Source organism: Odocoileus virginianus, chromosome 29 (assembly GCF_023699985.2).
Source record: "Odocoileus virginianus isolate 20LAN1187 ecotype Illinois chromosome 29, Ovbor_1.2, whole genome shotgun sequence".
Lineage (NCBI taxonomy): Eukaryota > Metazoa > Chordata > Mammalia > Artiodactyla > Cervidae > Odocoileus > Odocoileus virginianus.
Genome location: NC_069702.1, coordinates 932,585 through 953,947, shown reverse-complemented (window position 1 = coordinate 953,947; position 21,363 = coordinate 932,585). Strand labels below are relative to the sequence as shown.

The 21,363-nt window shown below is 40.8% G+C and overlaps 1 protein-coding gene across 6 annotated transcripts in view; it reads right to left on the bottom strand.

Moving 5' to 3' along the window:
• The window catches only part of DCUN1D4 (defective in cullin neddylation 1 domain containing 4), an 83,361-nt gene that overhangs the window by 15,883 nt on the left and 46,115 nt on the right, over positions 1 to 21,363 (bottom strand). For all 6 annotated transcript variants that reach the window (XM_020890143.2, XM_070458041.1, XM_070458042.1 and 3 more), the window contains 4 exons: positions 19,484 to 19,575; positions 11,805 to 11,875; positions 7,241 to 7,332; positions 499 to 607 (listed from right to left, as the gene is read on the bottom strand). In XM_020890143.2, the coding sequence (XP_020745802.1) occupies positions 499 to 607; positions 7,241 to 7,332; positions 11,805 to 11,875; positions 19,484 to 19,575 (364 nt within the window). The remainder of the gene's footprint in view (positions 1 to 498; positions 608 to 7,240; positions 7,333 to 11,804; positions 11,876 to 19,483; positions 19,576 to 21,363) is intronic.

Here is a 21,363-nt window from a genome sequence, read left to right as displayed (position 1 = left end):
TGTGACAAATAAGATGATCATTTTTCAAAATGATGACTAGAAACTACATTTGAATCCTGTCCATTTAAATTAGCTTACATTTGAATTAATTCAAATTCAAATTATTTCCAGGTATGATCCAGCACCCCAAGTGAAACTGGCTTTGACCTGACTACCTTATTCCAGGAAACTCAATGAGCGAAGGTTTGCTGTTTTGTGAGAAGCTTACCTAAGAGCTGTTTAGAACAATGTCTATGATGTGCCCATTTATAATTACTTCTTAGCCAATCACACGAGCTATTAAAGGCCTGTCACTAGAGCTTTTCGTTGACATACTACATTCTTGTCCAGACTCAGCTCATGTAGACAGTGTGTGTGTAGACAGAAATTCTAACTAGCATCCTGGGAGTAGCTTACTCAACTTCCTTGCTGTAGCATATAAAACAAACCTCAAAAGGCAGTGAAAAGGGGGAGGGGAGAGAGAGAGAGAAACATCTGGATAGGATCCAGAGGACTCACCCGTGCAAAGTCAAACGCATATCTGTAAATAAGTTTAAAGTTTGTAGAATCATTTAATAATGATCTTAAGTAATCCAAAGTATTTCTGAGTTTTTCTGTTGTATCACATCTAGAAAAACAGAATAAAGGCAAATTATAACCTGAGTTTTTTTTCTGACGTGGGGAATATAAAACACAATCCCAAAAGACAATAAAAACCCTGGAGTCGGAACACATCCACAATGAACTATTTTTCCTATGCTTTTTAAGAAATTTCTAATGTATGGAAAAGCTGAAGGTCCTGTAAATAAGCAGCCATGTGCCCATTCCCTGGGTCCACCATGAACACTGTCACATCTGTGCTCTCACATACAAGCACTTTTTTCTGTGCCTTTTCAAAGTAAGTTGCCAACATAATGCCACTTTACTCCTAAATGCCTCAATGCCATCATCACTCTTAATATCCCAGGAATGTTTTCTTAGCTAATATATGACTCACGTGCAGATTTCCCAGTTTTCCCCCAGCTCCAATTTTCCATCAGAGATCCAATCAAGGCTTATGCACTGCTCTCAGGTGTCTATCTCCTTAGTCTCCAGAAGGTATCTTGCCTCTTTTCTGTCTTTCTTGACAATCTCATTTTTGAAGGGATCAGACTAGTTGTTTTGCAGAATCTCAGTTTGTCAGATAATTTCCCTATGATTACACTTAGATTAAGCACTCATGATAAGAACACTCCAGGCTATGTGCTTCTCCTCCCATGAGGACAGTCCGTTCCATTACTGGTGATACTAAGATGACTCATTTGGTGAAGGTAGTACCTGCCCATCTCCACTTAAAGGTACTCTTGGCCCCTCTAAATGGTGTGTAACCTTGAGAATGACACCTTGAGACTGACAATCCTGTTCCTCAGCAACCCATCACAAGGTGGCTTCAGCATCTGTTATGATCCCTGCCTAAATCAGTTTTAATTTGAGGATGCAAAATGGTGATTATTCTAATTCTGTCATGCTTTTACAATTATAGGCCAGAACTTTTCTATGGAGAGAGTTCCACTCACCACCTTTCTTAGCTTTGGACTAAAGGACTCTTGCCTTTGACTCGGGGCTATGATCTGTTACTGTCCTCATCCTTATGGTGCACAACTTCCCTCCAGTGTCCCTCTGACACGTCCCCATCAGTCTCTGAGCGCATCCTCACTTTCTGACACAATATATTCTAGTTCACCTTGTACTACTCTCTCTACCCTAGACTTGAAATCAGTTATTTCTCCAGAAAGCCCTGGTGATGACGACCTGTTTTCACAGGTAAGTGACACAGTTTTTTTTCTCGTTCAGTCACTCTGTCGTGTCCGACTCTTTGCAACCCCATGGACTGCAGCAGGCCAGGCTTCCCTGTCCTTCACCATCTCCCGGAGCTTGCTCAAACTCATGTCCATTGAGTCAGTCATGCCATCCAACCACCTCGGCCTCTGCCATCCCCCACTCCTCCTGCCTTCACTCTTTCCTAGCATCAGGGTCTTTTTCTTAAGTAGCATCACAGCCTTCTTCCTAAGTAGACTATTTGGCTATTTTTACAAGCTAACTTTCTGTTCCTAATAGCTAGCCCTTAAAACTGAGAACCAAGATTCATCATTTTCACTGGCAATATTAAAGATTTTCAATGCTGGATGTGCTTCTTTGTTTCCCTATAGAGCTTTTACCTCCTACCAAATATAGATAATATATATTACAAGTATTAACAATGTAAATATTTTACATATTTTATTAAACCAAAATATAGTTCATTATAGGACACACTGATTTGTTTTCAGCACTAAAATTGTGAAATTTCTGCAATTTTTTTTTTGCTATCTACAAAAAGCTTCACATGATCTATTGAGATGATAAATATCTAAAAGTCAAAAGTTACAGTAAATGTTTCACTTTTATGAGTTTACAAGAATTTAGAATATCCTCCTTGATTTCTTTGAAAACTAAAAAAGATTAAAATTAGGCTAACTTTAGAAGTCAGAAAAGGCTTCTTTAAGGGACTGACTTGTAAGTTGAGAGCTGAAAGATAAATGGAAACTAGATGTTTTTGGAGAGGAGGGCTTTCTAGATTAAAGGAATAGTATGCATAAAGGTCTAGCAGCATGCCAAGCCTAAAGACTAAAAGAAAATCATGTGACTAGACTGGGTAGAGTAAAAGGGAACATGGTCCAAAAAGAAGCTGAAAGAGAAGTAGAGCCAGACCATAAAGTTTTTGTGGTCCACAGTGGGGCTTTTTTTTGTTTGTTTTGGGTTTTGTTTTTTTTTTTAATACCTAGAAACAATGGAAGCTATCTCCTATCATGAGAGTTACCATGATCAGGCTTCCATCTTGAAAAGCCCACTCTGGATCTCTGTGGGAAAAGGTTAGAAATGGGGGGGAAGAAAAGACACTGATTGATAGCCTAGTTAGACAGTTAGTGCCAGAACCCATAGGGTTCACGGAGGCTAGAAGGATGCATGAGAAAGCAGCACGTGGGAACCTGTGAGGCAGGATCAGGAGCACAGCTTACTGTGTATTGGGCTCTCTACTCTACGGTTTGATTTTCTTACCACAGATATATGAGTAATATTTTATTAGTAGTAATATGGGAGAGGAGTAAAGAGAAGGGAAACAGCTAACCCCAAAATACCTAGGGCTGGAATTCCCCTCTTCATTTGAAAAAAAGGTTAAGGACCAAAACCACAGGAAAGTGGCCAGATTTGGGCCAGTTGGTTTAGTTTAGTTCTGCCCAATGAAAGGAAAAGTAGTTGCTTGTTTCAACAGATTCTAGAGCAGGAACCACTGCATAGCTGAAAGAAAATAAAGCAGTTACAAGGTGAATGTGAAGTTCTACAGCGAGCTGGGGAGTAAGTCCAACCAATGCTGGCAAAGATGTCCTGACACTGCAAGACGCACAGAGTTGGTCTGGAGAGTCACACATAAAACGCCCAAAGTGAACTTTCACTCCATGTGTCTATTAACGAGGTTAGAGATGATGCTGTCAATCAAGAGTTTACTGTTAGTATTAGTCATTCAGTCGTGTCCAACTCATTGGGACCCCACGGACTGTAGCTCACCAGGCTCCTCTGTCCATGGGATTCTCCAGGCAAGAATACCGGAGTGGGTTGCCATTTCCTTCTCCAAATAAAGAGTTTGATCTGCTTTAAAAGGGGCCTGGTCCCGTAGAGCCCGTGGACTAACCCCCACCAGGGATCCAGGCCGCTGAGTCACCCTGTCTGAACCGTACATTGCCATCTAGTGGCCGCTCAGCAAGGTCATCTGCAGACGGCTCCGTTCCAACAAAGATGTGAAGAAACAGGCTTGGCCTGAGACTTCGGAAAGCAGCCAATCATTCAGCCCATCTCCCCAGCTTTCCTGAGGTAGTCACGGTGTGACAGTGCCATGCTGCTAAGGAGCTTCATTTGCCACAAGAAAATATGCACGCATTGTGGAATCACTGCTTCTTTCAACCGTGCTGCTGAAACACAGTCAGAAGTAACAAGAATGAGGATAATCTTCAAAGGTTATACACTCAAAGGTAGTTCTCTTCTATTACCCAGGGACAGCCTTCACCCCTTCACTCAGTCAGCCCATAGGTAGGTATTTTTCCAGCCCATCATCATTTCTATGCAAAGTTAGCTACAAGGCTAACATACATTTTTGGTTTTGTTTTGTTTAGCTTAAATGCTCTATAAGCTTAATTCATCAGAGGTAACCTTAAACCCACATGCTAGAACAAGACAAAAAATAAAACAGCCAATTAAAACAAGAGCTGGGAATTTCCTGGCAGTTCAGTGGTTAGTACTCTGTACTTTCACTGCCCAGGGTATGGGTTCAATCCCTGGTCAGGGAACTAAGACCCCACAAGTCACATGGCAGGGCCAAAATAAAATAAGAGCTGTGCCTTCTCTAAGAACCATCACAGGAGTCTGGAGATCAATGTTCCCTTCCCTACCAGCTGCTGTCACTTCTTCCAAGAATCATGAAACACAGCCCTGGAAATGCCAAGCATGCAGCTCCTCCAGACAACGTCCAAGAGATGAATTCTGGGTGCCCCACATTCCATCGCTTCAACCTTCTTGGTTTTAGGGACACTACCAAAGACATCCAGGAAGTGGCAGATTCAAAACTCCCTGGTTCTAAAATGCCTGGGCTTCCTATTTCTAGCATGCACCCACAGTACAGTAACTTAAAAAAAAAAGTCTTTTTTTATACTTTAATTTTCGCTTGAGTCCAAAAAAGTTCACTTGACAGATTTAATAAACCCAAAAATGAGAAAAAGGAAAAAATTCCAAATAGAAGACGAAACAGATCATTCAAAAGATGGAGTATTTTCCATCTTTAGAAGATATAAAAGACTGGCCTCTGAGTTTTCTTATTTATTGGGTGCAAATACCTTATAAATACAAGTAGCATAAACAGAAGTGACCTTATTACTTTTGGATGTTTTGGCTGAACATTGCTTCCAAGCTCCTGCCTCAAATGGACTTTGTCTTGTTCCTGGCTTTTGTTTCCCCAGGACCTAGAATTCCATGCTTGGCACATCACTACCACTCAAATATTTGCTAAACAAATGATGGATCTAGGGAGGCAGGAGGGGGAGGAGGGTGGAAATTCATAAAACTTGAAATTGCACTATTTCTGAACTACAAAGAACCTTAGAGGTTATTGTGAGTAATCGCCCTCACCTCACTGAAGAGGATGCTTAATCTCAGAGTTTCATATGACAAAAAGAAAGATTCCTCATTTTTTCCCGCAGGGATCAGGTCTGTTACTACACAGTAAACCACAGGACCAAGTGCCAGCATTCTCTGGGAATCCACCTGCCACTACTTGTGTCACACAAAATGTCAGAGTTCCCAACAAAGAGCGTGTGGAGCGCCCCCTACCCCGGGAGCATACATGCAAGGCATCTTTCGGGAAACTGCACAGCTCAGCTCCCAGACAATGTGATCCTCAAACCATGAGCAAGGCCTTGCACTGGGTAATATTCTTCTGTAAAGGCAAATGTAAAAATGAACCCAGAACTACACAAAAATGGGATATTATACCCTCTTAAGACAAATGAAAATGTGCCTGAAAAAAAAAAAATGCTGATGGTACCTCCTCTAAAGCCTTGAATGAAATCTTGATTTAACCTTGCATTCATCATTACTTAAAAAGGAGCAGCCGTCCCGTGCTCTATCCGGAAAGCACCAGAGAGAAGCAGCAAGGAAAACGATACAAGAGTTAGTAGGCTTAACATCACGAGGAGATGTTTCCCAACAGGACGAACACAATCCTATGAGATCCCAGAGACTTAACTCCAAAATTCTAGACATGCTGAGGAAAGTGTATTTTCAAAAGGGTTATTTGGCTTTCACCTAAAATGCATGTGTCATTGGATAATAGTTGTTAGAGGAAGAATGTGACTGAAGAATCAGAAGTCTTAGGTTTTCTTCCTACCCCTAGTCCCATCGCAAATCACATAGCCCTTTGAAGCCTCTGTCTCCTCACCCGTAAAATGGGCAGGATGAAGTCTGATCTGTCAAGGTAGGTGTGAGGATCAAACAAGAAAACAGTGAAAAGGCCTCATAAAAGTGAGGCCTTTTGAAAATAAAGTATTATTACCAACGACAAAGGGACAATGATATTAAAAGTTTACAAATTTCTAAATTATTTAAATAAAACCATTAAGCCATTTCAATTCCAATTTTAATACAAGTCTATTATTCCTACTTAAAATAAAAAGCCATTCTAAGTACTTTAGATCAGTTATTCAACACTATCCTAAAAATCAGCACTTCTCCTTTTAATATCATTTGAAATGTTTCATCATTCACCTCATTTGTATCTTTCAAGGGATAAAAGAATGACAATTTATGTTTTCTTGAGTGAAACTCTTAGCAAACACACACACGAAAACACAGACACAGACATACATGCGTGTAAGCACAAAGTGAATACATAAAACCACTGATTTCTTCCTCAACTCTGCACCAAGTAACATAAACAGAATCTTTATTATTATTAATTTTTAATCACTAGAGTAATGAAATTTTAAACTTTCACAAAGCTAATGTGAGAATATATCGAATAAAAGATAAGTATCTTCACTTGTAAGTTATACTTTACTCAACTGTTCTCACTAACTATAAACCAGATGCTAACACTATGATTTTAAACTTATGCTGTCGAACATGGTAGCCGCTCAACATGCACAGCAACTGGGTACCTGAAATGCAGCTGATGAAGACTGAGATGTATCATAAATGTAAAATATATACCAGATTTCAAAGATTCGATATGAAAAAAAAGTAAAATATAGCTCAGTGATTTTTAAAATATTGATTAATGTTAGGATGATAATATTTTGGATATTCTGGGCTAAGTAAAATACATTAAGACAAATTTTACCTGTTTCTTTTTCCTTTTTTTAATGTGGCTATTAGAAAATTTTTAATTATATATGTGGCTCACATATACGACAAAAAAGGATGATCCATTTCTATTGAACTGCTCTAGAAGAATACTAAAATAAACAGTGTACATTATATAAAAACCCCAATTGCTAAAATTTATCCGTATAGCCCTCCTCCACATATGAAAAAGGAGCTTGGTCTTCACACCTGTGACCACAGGTGAAGCCTGCCCAGATCCCCAGGCTTTCCTCCAGTCACCCAACCCAAATGAGGTCCCAGAGGGAGGCAGTCAGCCAGGGGAGAGCAAGGACCCCCACTCCCACCCCCACCCCAGGGCAGCCTTGGGACTTACTGTAGAGAAGTCATTCCTTTTAACCATTCCTGTAGAGTAAAATAACCCATATTTTGTGCATCCAATTTCCAAGCTAGGACAAGCATAACTACCTGTTTAAAACAAAACAAAGCAGAAAGACCAATCAAATCAGGAGAACAGACCTCAGCAATTAAATACATTAATATCACACCAAATGTTCACAGTAGTTTAGTCACTGAAATATGAACAGGGTAACTCGAAAATGAGTTTTAGTTTGGCAAACATCTAGAAGTTTGATAATTCAGTCTGCTGACAAGGGTTTGGACAAACGTGACTTCTGTTGATGCCTGATGGTCAAAGGATAAAGGGATTAACCTCTCCAAAGAGGATCTGCAGTATCGAAACTGGAAGCAGCAGTTCCACCTAGGAGGTTATCTCACAGCTACACCTGAACACGTACACAAAGCTGAACAGGCATCAGGACTTAGTACAGGACCATCTGTAGTAGTAAAAAACTGAGAACAACCAAATACCTACCAGTAAGGGACGACTTAATACACCTTTGCTAAACACATTCTACACAAAGGAAAACGATGTCACTATTGAGACAAATGAAGTGGAGCCATCAACATAAATATGGAACAGTTTCCAAGATTTAAGAGAAAATGAAGAGAGATGTGCAGAACAGACTGTTAAAACCCAAAAGGTAGGTGGTGGGACAGACAGTGGACATCATGTTTGTAAATTCAACTCTAAAAGGGGGGAGATGACTTTAATGCAGCCCAACACTCCACGTCTATGGCGCTGTGCCTGCAACACGCACAGACTGAACAGACTGCCCTCAGGCACTTCTCAGTGGGTACCATCCTTGCTGTGAGTGGATCTTCTGAAACTCTGCTGCTGTGAGCAACTGTGACAACCAGTTTGTGGCACTGATCATCACTTCTTCACTTAGATGTTTTAGAGAAAAGGGTGGCACCAAGATAGTTAGGGTTGAGTTTAATAAATACCTGAAGGTATAGAAGACAAAATTACATTCTGAAGATGCCTCCAGCTTCGAGCTCTCTGGGGTTCTTACACAAGGACAGAGCTGGGGCCGTCTAGATTGGGGAGAGAACAGGAAGCCCTCCCACCTCATCTACTTCAAGACCCAGGACAAGATGAGGAGTAACTTAAAAACAAAGCATGCCATTCCTGGAGAGGTGAAGAAGTGGGACGGGGCCTTCCTAGGACCAGCCTGCCACTCTGCAAGGCTGGCAATCTCTGGACAGTCACTCATATAGGAGGGAACTCGAGTTCTCAACTGGAGACCACACATACCCTGAACGGCTGTTTGTCTATTTGGTGTAACAAAAAAAAGGGCAATGGGCCGAAAATACATATTTCTATAATACAGTTGGCTGGGGACAAGCAAACATGGCATTTGGCAGGTAATCTCATTTCTTTACACCAGAAGAACTGCCCCACACCATTACACTACTACCTGGGTCAGATGGTGCCCAACTGGGTCAGATGTTGGTGACAGTGAGAGGAAATCAGGGTGATATAACATAAAAAATGAGGCAAGCCAAGATATGGAAGCAACCTCAGCGTCCACAAACAAGGCAACGGACAAAGAAGGTGTGGCATGCACACTTTTTAATTCACACTGGTATGCTCTCAGACAGCGTCTGTACTCAGTCCTCTGTTAGAAAGATTAAGCACTCCACACAAACACTTGTTAAGAAAATAAAAAAGTTATGGCAAAGGAACACACACACACAGTATGCATGTAATGTGGCCAAACAGCCAAAGCAAGCATTACAATGGGAATTTCTTTACACAAAACAGACCTTTCACCAGGACAGCCAATAAGAAGCTAACTAAAGCACTTCAGTATTACCTCAGTGAATGAAAGCCGACCTGAATTTTACAAGCCTTGCTTACATTTCATGAGCTATAAATATCAGGCGGGGTGAGGGTTTTAAATGCTTTAAAGTGCTCACTTATCAATACAGATAAGCCTTTAAAAAACTATTTCAGTGTCTGTTTTCAAACAATTTCTAAAACTGGGATGCATCCATAGCTTATGGCTTATCAGATTTACTTAACATTTTTCCCTTTAAGTGATGAATAAAATAATAAAATTTCTATTAGTGGCATCTTAAATTAAAATACAGTAATAAATACTTTAGAATAACAGTCTGCATTGGGTCTTTTGGTCTTCTATGCGATTCAACATTTCAAGATTTTCTATTCCTACAGAAATGGAGAACCAAAGACTCATAATTACCAAAAAAGATAATCATGGCAACTATTTTTTATTGAGTATTGGTATTTGGGGGCTTCCCAGGTGGCACTAGTGGTAAAAGAATCCACCTGCTAATGCAGGAGATTAGGGTTCGATACCTGGGCTGCAAAGATCCTCTAGAGTAGGAAATGGCAACCCACTCCAGTATTCTTGCCTGGAAATTCCAAGGACACAGGAGCCTGGCGGGCTGCAGTCCATGGGGCCACAGAGAGTCGGACAGGACTGAGCAACCGACACACACGCTGGTATCTGGGGTGAGCAACTTTAAAGCACGGGGCCTTGCCAGTTTTCTGCTCAGAAGCAGCTGTGGCACTCCCCCACACAACAGGCCTTTCTCCCCTGAGAGCAGACGCCCACTTAATCCCTCTGACACCTGTGGCCTGACACCTCCCCATCTCCCCACCATCGGGTCCTTCGGTCCACCCCCAATTACATGCTGACTGTTGTTCCCTGGGTAGAAACGGGACTCCTCTCAGAGCCAGCTCACTCTCGCCCCTCTTATGCTGCCCTCCAGAAAACACTTGTCAACCTTAGCCCATTTCCTGTCAGAAAACTTCCTTCTTAAAGTCAGTGAAATGTTCTTTTCTGTCTATGTTCTTTTCTGGCTATGGACCAGATTAAGCAAAACACTACTGACCCAGCTGTCCCCAGACCTTCGCACCAATCTGAATAATGTATTAAGACATCTGAACCAGAAAGATGGCTTAAAACTCAACATTCAAAAAATTAAGATCATGGTATCCAGTCCCATCACTCCATGGCAAACAGATGAGGGAAAAATGAAAGCAATGACAAATTTTACTTCCTTAGGCTCCAAAATCACTGTGGACGGTGACTGTAGCCATGAAATTAAGAAGCTTGCTCATAGGACGGAAAGCTATGACAAACCTAGAGTATATTAAAAAGAAAGACATCACTTTGCTAACAAAGTTCTGAATAGACAAAGCTATGGTTTTTCCAGCAGTCATGTATGGATGTGAGTTGGACCATAAAGAAGGCTGAGCACCAAAGAATTGATGCCTTCGAATTGTGGTGCTGGAGAAGACTCTTGAGAGTCCCTTGGACTACAAGATCAAACCAGTCAATCCTAAAGGAAATCAACCCTGAATATTCATTGGAAGGACTGAAACTCCAATACTTTGGCCCCATGATGCAAAGAGCCGACTCACTGGAAAAGACCGTGATGCTGGGAAAGACTGACAGCAAAAGGAGAAGAGGTCAGCAGCGGATGTGATGGTTGGAGAGCATCACTGAGCCAACAGACATGAATCTAAGCCAACTCCAGGCGACAGCAAAGGACAGGGAAGCCTGGCATGTTGCAGTCCATGGTGTTGCAAAGAGTTGGACATGACTTGGCAAATGAACAACAACCTGAACTAGATCACATTAAAATTAAAAATACAAGGCAAAAATCAGTCCAAAAGCTCTTTAGAAAATTTAAAGTGTTACTGGGAGAAAGTGGGGAAGATGTGGGCATAGAAATGGTAACAAAAAATTTTTTTAATAAAATTTCTTGGCGAAATCTCCAGGAGCATGACATATCGGCATGAGCACCAGGTTATTTTACCAATGCTTGCTCTGATGAAAGGGATGATCCCTTGGGAGCTCTACCAGAGTATAAATTCATTGAAGATGTAAGAAGTATTTGTTAAACTGGGGGCTGTAATATTAAACTGTATAGCTAACGAGCCAGGGCATTTGTATAATTTTTCATTTTACAGTAAGACAGATGTGGGAATAGGAAAAATATTCAATAATAACATGATGATAAGAATTAGGCAAAAATAATTAAGCATGTAAAAAACTTCTAATTGAAGTTTTTAAGGGAAATACTTAGGGTTTTCACACTAAAAATCAATCACTTTCCAAGCTAAATTCAACTGGAAGTGAAGGAGCTGTGAAAAATCCTTGATAATTACAACCTATTCAAAACTCTTAGAAATAATTAATTATTCAAAGTCCTGGACAAACTCTACATTAGGCTGGAACAACTACAGAGGAGGACAAAGATACACAATCCCCGAGTTATCTGTCATCGGAGGTACACATGCGCACACCACTTTTAATGTCTACTTTAGTTACTTGATTAGTGAAATTAAAGAAATTAAGAAATTAAATGAGAAAAAAAATGACTAACTGTAGTTACACATCAACTGCAAAAAAAGTTCTGCTTTACAAACCAATTCAGAATGGAACTTACTTCTTAGACTGCCTCATAAAAACTAACATATCCTTACTTCTTTACTGTTGCATTATTTGTTGAGAGACAAAATCAGATCAACTGATTTGCCCAAATTAGTAAGTTAGACTTACATTTTCTGGCTCAACACCAATGTCTTCACAGAATTTCTCCATGCCTTCAGGACCTACAACATCATCAGTACCTGTGATGAAATGCAATTTATATAAAGTAAATCTAACCATGTACAGATATTATTACTACTGTAGCATTATACTGTTAAAATACTTATTATTAAGATCAAATAACACCTAAGGACCATAAACCCTTCCTGAAGGAAGAAATTACCAAGTATAAGTTGAAAAATATTCTGGAATTTAAGTTCTATCTTTAAAGGACTCTGCTTTGCACAATCATTTACATCAATTTATGGCCGAGTCCTTCAACCTACAAATGATGTACATATAATTGATATTTAAAGATAAGGTTGCTGCTGCTATGTCACTTCAGTCGCGTCCGACTCTGTGCGACCCCACAGACATCAGCCCACCAGGCTCTCCCGTCTCTGGGATTCTCCAGGCAAGAACACTGGAGTGGGTTCCCATTTCCTTCTCCAATGAGTTAAAGTGAAAAGTGAAAGAAGTTGCTTAGTCGTGTCCGACTCTTAGCCTATCAGGTTCCTCCATCCACAGGATTTTCCAGGCAACAATACTGGAGTGGGGTGCCACTGCCTTCTCCGAAAGACAAGGTTACAGGTATTCAATTTCTATTCTTTAAAGTAGCTTATAAAACTCTATTCTTATTTTGATAATAATTTCAACACATAAAATAAATTTTGGAAACAGTAAAAAACCACCTAATATTCTTTATAAAATAAACTGGGAAGTAATATAATTGTTTCTTTTACACAGAAAAAAAAAATCAGCAGTCTTTTTTTGTTCTACAGAAGGCAACAGTGCTTTCTTCGCACTCCACGTTAGCTCTCTCTTTTCCTGAAAGCAGTGTCCACACATCACAGCTCTATCGCACCCCCACTCACTCTTCAACCACGGCCACTGCTTCCTGTCCCTCTCCCTCCATGGAACCCTTGCCAAGGCCACCGATCAGCTCTAATCACCACATCCAGCAGACACAGTCCGTCTCTGCTTTATGTGGCTTCCCTGGAGTGGCTGAGATTATCCTTCCGGAGTGTCTCAACCCGGGTCAACAGCTGAAACGGAAGGCCTCATCCCGCAGTTCCCCCTTCTCCTACATTCTCAAGAGCCAATCAGTGATTCAGTGCCCTGCCAATTTTACTTTCCAAATATTTCTCAACTGCTGACTTGTGATTCAGACGTCCTTCTCTCACTTAGATGACCTCAGCAGCACCCTCAGGGTCTCCCTGTTTCCAGAGCCTCATCCTGTACACAGCCGCCTGGAGGGTCCACCTCAAACATAAACTCCATCCTGGCTTAAAATCCTTCGATTTTAAGCTCCCTACCATCTATGGATGAAGTCCAAAGTCTCTGGCATATCAAATAAGGTTCTTTATGATCTATTGCCACCCTTCCTCTTCAGCCTCATAACTTTCCACCTTCAAATCAAGTTTCCCGGATATAAAAGAATCAAATAAATATTGCTGAATGAACAAAAATTAGGATCCAGAAATGCCTACCCATGGTTCGCTCCGCACACATACCCTGACATGTGATACTACTACACAGTACTACATGTGGTACTACTACACGGTACTACATGTGGTACTACTCGTGGGGCTCAGTCCACCTCCCTCTCCCCTCTCCTCCCGTGAGCTCCTTCCCTCTTGCAGACGGGACCATACAGGCAGCCCTCCCAACGTCCCCACTCCCACCGATGGAGGCCGGGCCAGGCAGTCCCCATGCAATGCGAAGAATGCTTTTCCCACATCTGCATCGAGTCCCAGCTCATCTACCTTTCCTTCTAAATTCCAACAGAGTAAGAGCTATTTATTCTTATAACCTCAACCTACTACCTTGGCATAAAGTAGTTGCTCCATAAATTTTATTGAATGAATGGATGCATATCAGAATACAAAAATCACTCCACAATCTTTCACAGCCTTCAGATGTACCAAGCTGCCAAGATCAGCAGAATCCATCTAAATGCCTGTTTTATCCAAGTGTTATCAACGGGGCACATCCTGGAGCTATTCCCTGTAGAAGTAGCTGACGAGGAGTAATACATGGTCCCTGCCCACCAAGATTGGAAATAAAGCACGAGAGTAATCTCAATGCAAAGTAATAACGAGATCACAAAGTATACGGTGGCTGTTCTCAACAAAGGGCGACAATTAAAACCACCTTGCACGCTTACTGGTCAGTCCTATGTCACTTCTCTCTTCTAGTCCTTGGCTTCTCTTAAAGTCCAAACTCAGGCTCTTCCACATAATCTAGCCAGAGCAAATACTTTTTCTGCCTGTTTTACTTGCCTTTTAATCACAAATGTGCTATTTTGTCACAAATAATTTCCTTTCACATAATTCAAATCGGTTATCTTTTGGGAGACTTTCTCTTTTTTCTCCTTTTATTTTACATGTTTTTCAAGGTATCCTTAATTTTGTCTTATTACAGGAAAATCAAATAAAACTTTACTTAATTTTTAATTCAATTTTTTGGGCAACATTAATACATACAATGATATGAAATTTCAATTAAAACTGAAAATAAAAGTGCTAAAAAAGCAAAAGTTTTCCTTCTAACCTTTCCCTACACCCCAGAAGAATTTCTTTAAAAATCCTTCCTCAAATAAGCTATTTTATAGAATTTTAGCTACAGTAAATATATGTATATTTATTTCTATAAGTTTTTCAGGCAATTCTCTTTGGCCTCCAGGTACACAACAATCATTTCATCTTCAATGAATGATTTATTTATTTCCTGTATTTATTTATGTATTATTTATTTATTTCCCTGTATTTATGCCCCTTCTTTATCTAACAGGATTAGCTAATAACCTCCCAAAACAATGGCAAATCAGAAAGAGTGAGAATGGGCACCCTTATCTCATTCTTGACTCAAACGGGAATACAGTCAGCATTTTATCATTTGGGTTTGTGTGTGCATATGGGCTTCCCAGGTGTCTCTGTGGTAAAGAATCTGCCTGCCAAGGCAGAAGACCCAGGTTCGATCCCTGGGTCGGGAGGGTCCCCTGGAGGAGGAAATGGCAATCCACTCCAATATCTTTGCCTGGAAAATCCCATGGACAGAGGAACCTGGTGGGCAACAGTTCATGGGGTCACAAAGAGTCAGACACAACTGAGTGACTAAGCACACACACGTGTGCATATACCTACATGTGCACACACGTATACATTACACAAACGATACATGAATACATTCATGTGGTGAAACGTTCAAATAGAGAAGTCCAAGTGCAGTAAAGTAAAGACAAAGCTTGCCTTCCTCTCTTCCTTACCAGGCAGGCATGTATTCTCTTGGACCATTCTGCTATGTATTTATGTATGTGCAAATATACAGTGAGATGGGGTTCTTAACTTGTTTATCTATGCACATGGTTCAGACCATATCCTGCTTTATTTTACCATCTGGTGATCTTCCCGTAAAAACACCCAGCCGATATTATGTACACTACTCCACCGTAGGCCACTGTGTGTGAACTCCATGTTTCATAGCCCTTATCATTCCACTACCGTGAAGTTATCTGGGCTGAGATTGAAGAGCAATGATATCCGATGGAAGTATCCATCTATTTCTAGCCTGCTAAGAGGTTCCGTTTGTAGGAACAGATGAGTTTTTAGTATCTACTGAAAGGACTCATTGGGAGGTGGTTACACAAAGCTGAGGGGAAAAAAGCACTTTACAATCTTAAAAAAATTTTGTCTTTGGTTTCTATATTTTGTGATCTAAAAAAAGCCTCTTTTTCTGCTACCTATTCCTGAGCCTGGCAAGCCACCTGCCGTTCCCCTGCCTGGGCACAGGGCTTGGGGGTCTCCCAGCTGGCTGCCCCACTCACACCCCCTCCAACCCTACCTCCCCTCGCTGTCAATGCTCATCAGAGTGATGGCGCGTCTCCATTTGTCTGTTTATCACACAACAAAATGCGCTCCAAGCGCAGCACTCCGGCCGTCCACACTCACCCCACAGCCTGGCATGCAGCAGGCCCTCAGAGCTTTGCTGAGTTACACTGGGCAGTGGTGACATTAAGTTTCCCATGCTTTTTTCTTTTTTTTCACATTTTATGCAATGCTATTGTCATATTACTTATATACACTTGCATCTGTGTATTTTATAAAAAACAAGGTTTTTAACAGCATGGTTTCCAATGGCATGACTCCTATTACTTTAATATTTTATCCTAAAAAAATTAAAATAGAGCTTATCAGTCAACATTACTTAAACACTACCCATAATCCTGTTATCTACAATAACTTTTCCTTTTTTCTCATTATCATTCCCATGCACACATTCAGATCTATTTGTAATCACACTGTTCACTGGCCTTATGGGTGTACCGACACTAGACTTATCATTTATCTGTAGAACTGAGCAATTTTAGTCTAACAAAAGGACTTCCCAGGTGGCTCAGCAGTAAAGAGTCCTCCTGCAGTACAGAAGATGCAGGTTCAGTCCCTGGGTTGGGAAGATCCCCTGGAGGAGGAAATGGCAACACATTCGAGCATTCTTGCCTGGGAAATCCCATGGACAGAGGAGCCTGGAGGGGTACAGTTCGTGGGATCACAGAAGAATCAGACATGACTTAGCGACTAAACAACAATCTAACAAACAGGCCACTGGCTAACACAAAGTGGATTAAAAGCAGGTTTGAGGGAGATGGTTTAAAAGCAATGGAATGCCCTAGTGATATGATACTAGAGGTACATTTAGAAGGTAGATATACTGACAATAATCTAGAAGAGAGCGGTCCTCCCAGTTTCACTGCTATTTTAAGCAGGGGCTCCTAACTAAATATATTTAACCTCTTCATGAGGGCCCAAGACCATCATGGTACAGTTTCCATAATCACAGCACACTGCATCACTGGGGCAAAAGGGGCCACACTGTCTCCTTCACCGACAGCCCACTGTTTCTGATCCCTAACCTCACTTTGGTAAACCAAAACACAGCTCTGCTATAGAACCTAATTCAAAGTAGAGATGAAGAGCCTACAATCAGGACTTGCAGAACCTTTACAACTCACATGTGTGAGCTTCAGTGTGACTTAAATGTTGGCACCTGGGTACTTGCTCTCATCTCTTATTCTTAGATATAATACTTCAGAAGGTAAAAGCTATTAAACTATTTATGTATAGCTGGTTATTTTAATGAAAAAGAAATGAGATTCCAGCTTCAGACAGAGGTCTAAGTAAGACACTCCCCCAGTCTTGCCCTCAGCAACCCTTTCTAAAGTCAGAGGACTAGAGTACCATAGCACCAAAGTGAGTAAACCTATAACTAGAGAACAGGACAAGAGCCGCAGTCGAGGCAGTTTCATCTATCAAATCTCTGAGAATCAGAAACTAAGTTGACAGGGATTTTAAAAGGCAAGAGGCTGTATCCTAAGAGGTGCAAAGGAGGGCGAGGCTCAGGCCAAGGGAGGGCGGAGGGCAGAGGGCAGGGCCAGAGGTGGAGCTGAGAGCTCTGGGGAGAGGAAAGGTCCGGCTGTGTCAGGGGGCTGCACCGCCAAGGCCCCTACCACCCTGCACTCCACTCTGTTCCGGGCAGGGAGTCACCCCAGGCGGGCGGCTGTCTCCCAGGGAATACCACCACACCACAGGGGGACCCTCATCCAGGCACGGGGCCGCAGCCTCACTCTCTGCCCCCAGACTAGCCCGCAGCACAGCCCGTCAACCTTCCTGCGGCCCCTCACCGTGTGTTTTTCCTGAATAACACTGAACTACAGTTTTTATTCATGTGGTTGGGATATTAAAAAATGAAAGAAGGTGCCAGGTGGGGCTTTTAGTTATTCCCAATTTCAAGTCATTTTTCCTGATGAGATACAAAAAAAGGGGGGGGGGGTATAAAAATAGGGAGAGCCACACCACAGAAACTTCTTGCAGTAATGAACCCCACAACGAACCACCTGGCAGGGGTCTCAAGGAACCTAAAGAATGCAGCTTAATCTTTATCCCAAATGTCACCTTTTTGAACCAGAGAAGAGCAATCAAGAAGGAAAAACTGTACTGTGTTTCCTTTTAAAGGAAAACAGAAGTGTGGCTTTTACTATGGAAAAATTTATATTTGCTCATAAAGGACACAACAGTATCAAAATGATTGTGTGATGGTGGTGGGATTAAGTGTACCTTTTCTGTTTAAACTTTCCTTCTTATAATACATGTCATTACAATAAATGTGAACCAATAAAAGAAAGCAAGAGATTTTCATAATCAAAGTGACAGGAATACGAGAAACTGCTCCATCACTCAGACCCAAGTACTGAACACCTGGAAACGTGCCGACTGACTACTTTCACTAGGAACAAACTGTCTTCAAGAGAGTCATGCTTTCAAGATCTAAACGTGAAAAAGACAAATTCTAATACTATGTAAGTGTCTACACTGTGTGTCCATCCCTGCAAATAAAACCCAGCTCAAATTAGTTCAAGTGATGAAAGAGAATTCATTAGAAAGACACTGGGGTAGCTCACAAAAATCCAAAAGACTACAGGAAATCAGGATCACATCCATTCAAGTCTACCACCAGAAGATAAAAAGGCTCTTCTTCCAGTTTCAATCTGAAAACCCCAGGACATTTTATCTGATGGTCCTGACCTGGGTTACCTGCACGCCCCAGGAACAATCTCTGTGGCCAAAGTGGGCAAGACTTTTATCAGAAAAGGGTGGGGTGGGAGGAAAACACTGGCCTCAGGAAGAATTCTCACTCTGAAACCCAAGAAAAGGGCATGGAAACCAGTTATGAGCAATGCCCTTCCTGTAGGAGTACAAAGAAGGTTATTAAGCTAATTAAGCTAAGAGATGCACCATGTGCTTGTCAAATGGAAAACGAGAAAAACACTCCAGGCAAGAGACCACTGTGAGTTAGCTGTCTTTTCTCCTGCAGGTAGCAGGGGTTTTTAAGTGGGGGTAAGGGTGTAGTGGATTGTTAGGGAATGACATGTATGATCTGCTCAATTTTTTTTTCTTCAAATTAGACAACAGGCAACACATAGACTGATTGGGGGTAGAGACTGATACTGAGAAAATTGGTTTGAAGGTCACTGGACCTGTCAAGTGCATACGCTGGGATAGAAATTTGGTGGGGAAGAGAAAAAGTAAAATAGCCTTCAGTTCAAACTTGTCTGAAAGTTTTTCTTTTCCCCTTTTTCCACACCATACACAGCCACAAAAACAAACCTTTTATTTCAATATTATTCAACTGGTTATAATAAACTGCAAAAATGGGACTGGTTTTAAGATATTTTAAATGACAAAACCAACACTGTCTGCCAAATGATTTTTCAAAACAGAGACACAATATAAGAAATTCCACTGCATGACATAAAGGTTCAAAGCAACAACGCCTATTTTAACTTGGACACATGAACCAAGCAGCCACCCGTTACCAGCATTCTCAACAGGTTTCCTAGCAATCCAAACTATTTCTCCCAAGTGCATTTCATCTTTTCAGTTCCCTCTAGTGCTCTGAGTTCTCTGGCTTAGCTGCTGGCTATAAATAGAACCTTTGGTGATTTGTTTAACGGTGCTCCCTCTCGAAAACAGGAAGACACACATACACACAGACACACACCCCAAATTCGAAAAGTACTCTTTTTTTAATTCTTTAGTTTCCTCTAAAGCACTCTGCATTTTCATGAGGCTCAGCCTTAGGTGATTACCTACCTGCATATTCATAGAACCATTCTAAGCACCTCTTACTTGAAAAGGCTTCTTCTTCAGTCTTTATTCTAGTTGAATCATATTTTCTATACATGCTAGAAATTGAGAAAGGAGTTTTAGAAGTTATTTAAAGATACTGAGTTTTTTTAAGTAACAAGTAGTTTTGATTTTATTACCCAATCAGATACTTAGTCAATAGGTATTTCACATACATTTAGAACACTCCACTTCTTGCATCTGGAAGCGTCACCTTTAATAGCTATAGTTTTAAACACAGTCATACCTAGTATAGAATTAAATGGTAAGCTCTTAATACAGGTTTTTCTCCGATGAACAAATAGCTAGTAAAAACTGAACTGAACAAGTATCTGATATACACCTTTCTACCTCTCTAGCCAGAACCAACACAGAACAATAGTGAGATGCAGGAAGAAATGTCGCTGGTATTTTCTTCAACTGAAGACCCTAGAATTCAATCGTGTTCCTGAATTAAGTTCTCCTGATGCCCATGTCATCTGAGTCAGGCTGGGCACAGAGCACAGTCTAAGGAAGAACCTGGCAATAGTAGAGACCTCCAAGAAACTTGTTAAGCAAATGAAAAGAAATATCAAATTATGAACAAGCCTCCAGGGGAAAAAAACCTCAGGAAAAAGAAATACAGAGCAATCCTGGCTCCTGCCCTGCTCCTGGTGTGTCCCAGCCTGTGGAACCAGTGCATAAGCTGGAGAACTGAGTCAGCAAGCACAGGGCCTCCTCCTGCCCTCTGTGACCCTCGTCAGGAACTCCTTATCTCATGACGGCATGGGGCTGAGGAGCAAGACATTCCCTACTTGGGGAGGGGAAAAGAATCAGCATCATTACAAACAGTGATTTCAATAGAAAAGTTATAAGTTTTATCCCTTATTTATATATGAACATTTATGAATACAGCTTTTATTTACATAATATATAGTATCATACATAATTCTTTTGAAGTGAGCACTTATTCACGATCGAGACTTTCACCAGGATATCTGTATATACTGCTAATTAGAGATTCTGGGTTTTCATACCCAAAAAATCCCAAAATATGTTATAGGGTACTAAGATACTGAAACCACAAACCACTAGTTTTGTATTTCCTCTATAAAAAGCAGCCATACCGCCTGGAAACAGAGGTGGATACTGGCCAGGGGTTCAAACAGATTTGCTCTAGTCCTGGGCTTGGACATTTTTTTCTCAGCTCAAAGTCTGTAACTGGTCAATTAACTGGAGACCTATATAAGACACTGTAATGTCTGAATTACCTGACAATATTCTACATAAAAAAGGACACTGGAATAACACTCAAAAAAAATAAATAATATATGCTACTACATGGAAGAACTTCAAAAGAACTATGCTAAGCAAAAAAAAAAGGCATTTCACATAAAGGTTCATTTATGTGAAATCTTCAGAAAAGGCAAATACGAAGGCACAGAAAGTGAATCTGTGGTTCCCTGGGGCTGAGAATAAGGGCAGGCAGACTGTAAGCGGGCGTCAAGGATCCAACTGGGGTGAGAGTTAAAACTGGTTTGTAGTGATGGTTGCAAAACAAACTCAGTAAAAATTACTGAGTTGTACACTTAAAACTGTACACATTGTGGTATGTAAATAAAAATTTTCCAAAAAAGACCAAGAATGAAACTCAACTAAATCATCCAGCTATAGAATTAGCTCCCCATGCCCTGGGTGACCAATGAAATGCTATCAATGAGAATACCTCACACCTTTCTGGCAACTCAACTACCAGTTTTTTTGTGTGTATTAAAACACTGTATTTTAATGAAAAATAATTCTAGTTTTAAAAATAAGTGAGAAGAGGGGCATTATTTTACATTTTTGCAAATGCTTTAAAAATATGG